The sequence below is a fragment of the Austrofundulus limnaeus genome, unplaced genomic scaffold (assembly GCF_001266775.1).
Source record: "Austrofundulus limnaeus strain Quisiro unplaced genomic scaffold, Austrofundulus_limnaeus-1.0 Scaffold60, whole genome shotgun sequence".
NCBI lineage: Eukaryota > Metazoa > Chordata > Actinopteri > Cyprinodontiformes > Rivulidae > Austrofundulus > Austrofundulus limnaeus.
Genome location: NW_013952462.1, coordinates 1,329,542 through 1,337,653, shown reverse-complemented (window position 1 = coordinate 1,337,653; position 8,112 = coordinate 1,329,542). Strand labels below are relative to the sequence as shown.

The 8,112-nt window shown below is 38.5% G+C and overlaps 3 protein-coding genes across 3 annotated transcripts in view; all 3 read left to right on the top strand.

Annotated features, from left to right (window-relative positions):
- Positions 1-3,436, top strand: rplp0 (ribosomal protein, large, P0). Its single transcript, XM_014009670.1, has 8 exons — positions 1-78; positions 376-483; positions 582-757; positions 1,840-1,927; positions 2,309-2,455; positions 2,573-2,758; positions 2,881-3,021; positions 3,213-3,436. Exons 2-8 carry the CDS (start codon positions 430-432, stop codon positions 3,366-3,368), a joined length of 948 nt encoding a protein of 315 aa, XP_013865124.1. The 5' UTR covers positions 1-78; positions 376-429; the 3' UTR covers positions 3,369-3,436.
- Positions 3,437-4,118: 682 nt separating this feature from the next.
- Positions 4,119-6,737, top strand: golga7 (golgin A7). The gene is made up of 5 exons (XM_014009671.1): positions 4,119-4,198; positions 4,577-4,699; positions 4,788-4,940; positions 5,084-5,185; positions 5,557-6,737. Exons 1-5 carry the CDS (start codon positions 4,190-4,192, stop codon positions 5,602-5,604), a joined length of 435 nt encoding a protein of 144 aa, XP_013865125.1. The 5' UTR covers positions 4,119-4,189; the 3' UTR covers positions 5,605-6,737.
- A 309-nt stretch (positions 6,738-7,046) lies between these two features.
- Positions 7,047-8,112, top strand: part of r3hcc1 (R3H domain and coiled-coil containing 1) — a 12,644-nt gene continuing 11,578 nt past the window's right edge. The window contains exons 1-2 of the mRNA XM_014009669.1: positions 7,047-7,092; positions 7,242-7,373. Coding sequence (XP_013865123.1) covers positions 7,330-7,373 — 44 coding nt within the window. The 5' untranslated portion in view covers positions 7,047-7,092; positions 7,242-7,329. The remainder of the gene's footprint in view (positions 7,093-7,241; positions 7,374-8,112) is intronic.

Here is an 8,112-nt window from a genome sequence, read left to right as displayed (position 1 = left end):
CTGATTGGTCAATTGCTTGGAATAAATTCGTCTCGCGCCCATCCGCTTCCTCTTTCTTTCACGCGACCCTACGCAGTGGTGAGTGGCTTTTGTCGCTGTTTCTCTAGCGCTAAATAAGACGTAAAAACCATTTTGTATTTTGTGGATGTTGTTGCATTAAAGACATAAAAATATGCGCTGCTAAACCAGACCTATTTTTACAACCTATTATTAAATTTTGATACTGTTAATTCAAGCGCGGCCCTTTAGCCTCTATTAGCAAGCTAACGTTAGCCGCTAACCACATGTTGGGCCTTTAGAGAGTCTTGTATCACATTTGTTTTCGTTCTGTATCTCCACAGCACATTTATGAAAGAGTTTGTTTTCTGGTTTTAGATCCAACCTTGTCTTTAAACCAGCTTTTAAGCGATCCTTGGAAGCACTGTCAAGATGCCCAGGGAAGACAGGGCCACGTGGAAGTCCAACTATTTTATGAAAATCATCGTAAGTTCCATGACTTGCAGCTACTCACAGTCTCGCCGTGAAATGCTAATTTTTCATTATTAAATGAAGCTTAACTTGACGTAGTGTTTGTATTGCAGCAACTTTTGGATGACTATCCAAAATGCTTCATCGTGGGGGCAGACAACGTGGGCTCCAAGCAGATGCAGACCATTCGTGTGTCTCTGCGTGGCAAAGCCGTGGTGCTGATGGGTAAAAACACCATGATGCGCAAAGCCATCCGTGGTCACCTGGAGAACAATCCTGCCCTGGAGAAGTGAGTGAACCGGTCGCCCCTCGGGTTTGATCTAGAATTGTTTCCTCGAAGCCTCAGCAGGATATCTACAGTGCAGCTTGTGTGGTGCTGTGTTGTCGTTCCCCCTGCTGAAAGTAAAATGTTTCCAGCTATCCCTGTCTGCCTACCACCTCTGGCAGCCAGGGACGCAAGGTTTCAGACACGTAATTCCTTCAGAACGTTAGTTTTATCTTGAAATTCTCCAAGTCGGCGTGATGTCGTTCAGTCACGTGATTTCAACCTCCATTTTTTATGGGTGAAAACTCACTGAGACTCTTACAAACTGTGTCAAAAGTAGAAACTTCAAACTACACAGCAGTTTTAAATTGTGTTGATAGGTCAAGAGTTGAGAAAATTAGAGTTATGATAAATGGCATACCTTTTTTTTTCCCAAAAATGAGCGTTCTGTTTTGCGTTGCAGCTGAAGAGAGCAAAAAACACTGTAATCTTGTGGAAAAATCACTGCTGTCCATCGTCAGTCTCATCTTTCTCTTAAACCGAAAAAGTATAACCCCCCAGACCTCCTTTATGACTGAGGCTCAAAGTTATCTGACAAGTAGTAAAAAATCTACAGGAAGAAGAAAATAAAAAGAGGCGAAATTTGAATGGAGATTGGCGGCAATGAAGAGCCGTTGAGAGCAGGATTTTAATTAGATCTGTGACATTTAACATGTTTGGATTTATAGTTAGTGTGTAGTTTTGAGTGTTCACTCTTCATTTTAGCCAGTTTTAAGTGTGTTTTGAATCAAAACAATGAGGCAATTCTTTTTAAACAAGGAGAAACACGGAGGTCTGCAGAGTCAGAACAACAACACGTGTCTTATTTCTCTCCCCTCACTCTTGCAGTTGGAAAAAATATCATTTTATCTCTGGATGTTTTTTTTTTACGTGAGAAGTGCAGTTCTACAGCAGCTTTTCACTATTTTTTCTATTTTCCACATAGAGGAACTCATCCTATTTTACCCCAAACCAATATGTCAGCCTCCATTTACAACATGGTCATGTGACAAAGTACCCGGCTGTTCGACTTTAAGAATTAAGTGTTTAGTTTTGTGTTTTGACAGGCTTCTGCCTCACATTAAAGGGAATGTGGGGTTTGTCTTCACCAAGGAGGATCTGGCTGAGGTCAGGGACTTGCTGCTTGCCAACAAGGTGAGATCATTAAGTAAGGAAAAAATTGATAGTCTATTAATTTTTTTTACTATGTTAATTTGATTCTTTAAAAAAATGATTAAACCATTGGTTTAGAGGGATAAACACTGAAAGTACAAACCAAAGAATCCTTGGTGGTGATGGTTGAATCCTCAGGAACATGCAGGATAAGTTACAATGCAGCCCGCTCAGTACTGTATTGTCGTTCCCCCTGCAAACAGTAACCTGTTTCCTCGCTATACCTGCTAGTCACCATCTGTTGACTCTCAGGGACGTAAGGTTTCAGACATTCATAGTCTTTACATCTTCACTGTTCTGTTGCATTTAAGACATGGCTTTTAAAAAGCAGTGTAGTTTAAAGTTTGCTCTGTTGAATCTCAGGTACCAGCAGCTGCCCGTGCTGGAGCCATCGCCCCTTGTGATGTGACGGTGCCCGCCCAGAACACCGGGCTGGGTCCCGAGAAGACCTCTTTCTTCCAGGCTCTCGGTATCACCACCAAAATCTCCAGAGGAACCATTGAAATTCTGGTTTGTTTGACATTTATAATAGATTTGAAACAGATCAACTTCATAGTGGTGAACTTTTTTCAAATGTTGACGTTTGAAGCTGAAATCTCCATTTAATTGCTGTTTTGGTTTCTCTAGAGCGATGTCGGTCTGATCAAGACTGGCGACAAAGTTGGTGCCAGCGAGGCCACGCTGCTCAACATGTTGAACATCTCACCCTTCTCCTTTGGACTCATCATCCAGCAAGTGTATGATAACGGCAGTGTGTACAGTCCTGAGGTGCTCGACATCACCGAGGCTTCTTTGCACACCAAGTTCTTGGAGGTGAGATAGTGTTTACGCTTAAGATACAATTAGATTAGCCAGAGTTAGGTGGTTTTGTGTTCATTTGAAATGTCATACCTCTAAATTGCTGGTTAATTTTTAAATTTTGTGTTGCCGTGTAGGGTGTGAGAAACATCGCTAGTGTGTGTCTGGAGATTGGCTATCCCACTCTGGCTTCTGTCCCTCACTCCATCATCAATGGCTACAAGCGAGTCCTGGCTGTGGCTGTGGAGACAGACTACTCCTTCCCTCTGGCAGACAAGGTATTAAACTCATTCTACAGTAAATCACTTAGTTCAGGTGTAGGATAGGTTTGYGTGAAGCTTGTGTAGTACTGAGTGGTCAATCCAACAGCAAAGACTGTAAAGTGTGTTGTTCACTGTCTTAACTTCAGATGTACTTTGAAAGATAAAAAGAAATTAAAAATATCACTGGACTTTTTCCTCCTCTACAGGTCAAAGCCTTCCTGGCTGACCCATCTGCTTTTGCTGCTGTCGCAGCACCTGCAGCAGCTGCTGTAGAGACCGCTGCAGCTCCAGCCGCTAAGGAGGAGGTGAAGGAGGAGTCTGAGGAATCAGATGATGACATGGGCTTKGGTCTGTTCGACTAAAAAAAAATACAGCGAACAGAATGTTTGAATCAAAAAGAACATGATTCAATAAACTTTGATAAAACTTTTGTTGTTGTTCTTTTCCTTTCAGTGTAAATCTTTGAGATAAGATGAGCTGTTGTATAATTGACAGGATCCTACTATGAGATAAACAGGATTACCTTGTAATGGTCTTATAATTTTTTTTTTTCGAACAGTGAAGGATAAGAGATGATGTGATAAACAGCAGGGAAGTGAGTCTTGTATGACGTACGTTTCTGAAAACAATTTCCTGTTTGGGTGTGTTGACTTAAAGTAGGCTTTGAGCAATTCTCCCTTTTTTAAGTTTGTATAACATCAAGATTCAACATGCTGAAATATTTCAAGTACTTTTGTTATGGTAGATATATAAACACTAAAATTTCTAGTAATGTAGCCATATGTACACAGTACATCAATACTTTAAGAAAATGAGCACTTTCCATTGTGGTCAAATATTAAAAAATAGTTGAGATGAAAAAACGAAARGCACAGAGCAGAAATGTAAAGAATCTGACAATTTGGTGTAGCATTATATGGTGTAAAAAATTAGGAAGATATTTGGACTTAGTACTTCTATTTGTAAAAGTGCATTAATTTGAAATGGATTGGGCTCCAAACCTTTTGCTTGATCATTCAAATGGGTTATTTTTACTTTGCATGGTCTATTAGAAAGGGGTAAAAAAAACTTATAAATATCTAGAAAGGCGTTGGTGCACAAAGTCGAATTTTATTGCGAAAAGGACTAACCGGAAGTTATTCAGGGCTACAGATGTGCTGAGGCTACAGGAGAAACGTCRGCTATGGCTGAGGTAAATTTTTAGTGTTTATTGTATTTAAAACGACACGATTGACATAGAAGATGTTATATGAACAATTTAAAAGGTTCACAATGATGTAACTTTGCGTAGTGAAACGTACAATGGGTTTCTAGCAGCAGAGGAGTCAACGTAATGTTACGTAGGTAGAAGCTTCGCTAACAAACCACAAACAGGTTGTCAATTTGTTGATATTGTGTACTTTCACTTTATCATAGGTAGTAGTTTTTTTGTTTATTCTATTATAAGGTACTTAATTACCGACTACGTATTTTTATTTTAATATCAAGATTACTGTATAAATATGAACGTCATCATACCCTTAGCTTGAAAACGCTGTTAGCTTGTGTGTTAGCTAATGTTGTTGTTCAGACCCACAGCTTACAGGACCTCCAGCAGCCGGCTGTCTCCTCCAAGGTGTTTGTCCAAAGGGACTACAGCTCAGGAACAATATGCAAGTTTCAGACCAAGTTCCCCTCTGAGCTCGAGTCAAGGGTACCCACACAGATTTCACGTGATTGAAGTAATATTTGTATTTGAATCGCTGTGAAATTGCTGGTGTGAACCATTTGTGTGATTTCAGCTCGATAAGCAGCAGTTTGAGGAAACCATCCAGACTCTAAACAACCTGTATGCGGAGGCAGAGAAACTGGGAGGGAAGTCCTACCTAGAAGGTTTCCTGGCTTGTATGACTGCCTACACCATCTTCCTCTGTATGGAGACACACTATGAGAAGGTAACACTGCTTCAGACTAATGGTTCTCATATACAAACTGCATTATTTTATTATATTTTTTGGGAGAGGCTTACATAAAGTATATATTTACGTTTTTATTTATTTWTTTTTTTTTGCTGTGCTGCTGTTCTCTGTCGGTACAGGTGTTAAAAAAGATTGCCAGATTCATAAAGGACCAGAATGAGAAAATTTATGCTCCAAGGGGCTTGCTGCTGACGGACCCCATAGAGAGAGGCCTCAGAGTTGTATCCTTGGGGAATTTCAAATATTGAATTTAGGTCAACAGGTTGAATCAGGCTTGTTTGTTTTCTTTTATTTTGCTCATTATGTGTTCATGTTAGTCAAAATAGATGAGTCTGAAGTAATTTTTTGTTATAGCAGTAAACTTAAGTGTACATTTTTTCTATCAAATGGTGTTAACATGCTACTAATTTATGTTCACTTTACAAGCAAGGGTTGCTTGTATGATCCGTGATCAGTATATTTTATAGGGTTTTTTATGTTTTATAAAATAACCATCTTAGTGTGGAGGAGAAAAATATATTTTTAGAAGTTATTTATTAATAAAAATCAGATTTTTACTTAGTACATTTTTCCTTAACTTGCCATTTTTCAGGTTGAAATCACGATCTTTGAAGACAGAAGTATCGGCTCTGGAAGATAAAAGAAACACGTGGTTCGATGACATTCACCTGCTTCACCTGGAAAATGTTTGAGTTTGGACATGGTGTTCATTTTAGTCATCAAAGACAACAAAATTCCTGGACTTAAATGCCTCCTGACCAAAAACAAAAGGAAAAAAAAGACAAAACAACCTAAAACTTTGATAGAGGTCATTAATCACAAGTAGCCCAAACAATAAAGCACACATTTCCTTCATTTAATAATGATTCCAGTACACATATCGGGACTTACGTAAAGCATCCCAGAAATTTATATTGACATAAGCTTTTGTGTTTCCTTGAACATATTTTTTCTTTTTGTCTCACTTTCACTCCAAAGGCCGATGAAAGCATCTGTCTGATGTTGTATTTACAGAGATCTTCGCCTCCGTTTTGTGTATACTTTTGATGTAATAATTTCTCCTGTTATTTATTAGATTTTGATGGTCTCTTTGTACACATTTTTTGTCCTTTTATGCACAATCATTGTTTAAATTGTAACCGAGTTGATCTGACCAGTTTTTATAAATTGTGCCATTGTGTTGATTGCCATTTTTTAAATCACAACAACTGTAAATTATTTTGAAATTTGTCAAGAAAGTATGGTTTTGTCACAACTGACATTAGGTACAGGGTGGGTTTGAGTTGTTGACAGTAAATGGTAAATTGATGTGTACTTCTACACAGTATTGACATGTTCGGTGGGTTAAAGCTCTGGTGAGCAAAAAAATGTTTTTGTATCTTGTAATAGAYTGTAAACTTTTTGGGGGTGGGGGGAGGGGCGGGGGGACATGTTTTAAAAGTTGTAAACATCCTATTTATTAGACAGATAGGAGCATGTTTCCCCAAGTTCATCTCCAAATCATACAGTAAACTTATTGCATTATGAAAACTCTTTTCTGTGATATTATAAAAGTGCACCAACGCTTCTTAATTTTTGTCTGCAGCATATTTATGTTGCAAATATATTATTCATCATCTTTGAACACAACAGAAATGTGAACCCTCTGCACATGATTATTTTTGTGTTTGATTCAGTCACCTGTCTTCGCTGTCATGTTTTATGTTTTAAATAAATTCAGGTTTCTTGAATTCTGTGTACTTTTAATTAGAAAAATAAACTTTAAAAGCGAAAGTTGTGTGGTAACATTTTATGAAAAACTTCATCTGAAAGTGGCATTTTGAACTTGTAACGCACAATTAGTTTTTAGTGCTTTTATGTTGAAAGCACCTAACCGGATGTTGATCCAGCAGAGAACTGTTTCCGGGGCATGCTAACTTGGGGTCACTCGCGCGACTTGTAATTTTTAATCACGTACGCGATTACAGTCTCACCGAGTCAAAAAACACATTTTTTTTTTAGCTTTAAAAGGTGAGTTACAACAGGAGGTGGTTGATTGATAGTTATTGACAAAAAATTATTTATAAAAGAGAGAAGCTAGCTTGTTTCGAGTTGTTAATCTTCAAAAGTTATGCACAAAACACTGCAGGTACACTTGATTTAGCTGCACTGTGTAAAATCTTTAACCGATTAGCTTATTAGCTAACTTAAAAAAACAAACAAAAACATATGTCAGTCATTCTGCATTTGTGTCACAGTGTAAATGCTCTAACATTACACCTAACTCTTTATTAACAGAGCTCGTATTTCTCTGGTCACCCTGGCGTTTCTTTGTTTCGATGGGCTTTACCTGCCGAAGGAAGAAAACCAGTTCGTGCATCATGTCATGCATGATTTGGAAACATACCAACAGGAAGACAACTCAAAGAGGTAAAGTGAGAGTTTTATATTATCTAGATGAATAAAACACAAATCTGTGATAGTCCTCTCTGCTCCCTGTGCTGTTTTGTGTTGGAGGCAAAATGTAGTGATGGTCATACATCAGCAGTAGCACATTATAAGTCATGTCTTTTTTAAAAACCCAAAACAATTTATCTAATACTTTGTACAAAAGCCTTTGTTGTCAATGACAGCTTKAAGACGCCTCCTGTATGGAGAAACTAGTGGCATGCATTCAGGGCCGGATTAACACTTCGCTGTACCCTGGGCAACAATATTCAAGGGCCCCATCATCACGACCCCAGGATTACCATAGTCTGGTAAATACAGAGTAAATTATTGCAATGTATAGTAAATATACTCCATACTTCAAATTCTAAGCGTATTTTGATGTACAAATGCTCATAGAACTACAAATACACTATATCCTCTTGTCAAGGACGCTCCTTCACATGATGCTATAAAAACAAAACACATCAGTATAACCTGGTAAACATGACCCACTACATTGAGATCGAGGGAAGTGTCCTCCATTTACACAAAAGCAACACTTGACATTAGACAACCCTCTCAGTCACCTGACCCGCCTCATGCTGACTGACCYATGAGGAGAAGATCTCAACTCGTTCACAGTGACAGGCAGCCTCTGTGCAGCACAACAGCTCCAACAGACAGTTTAACAAAAGCAGGAGAAAACCAGACATTTAACTGGTGCCTTCACTCAAGGGTG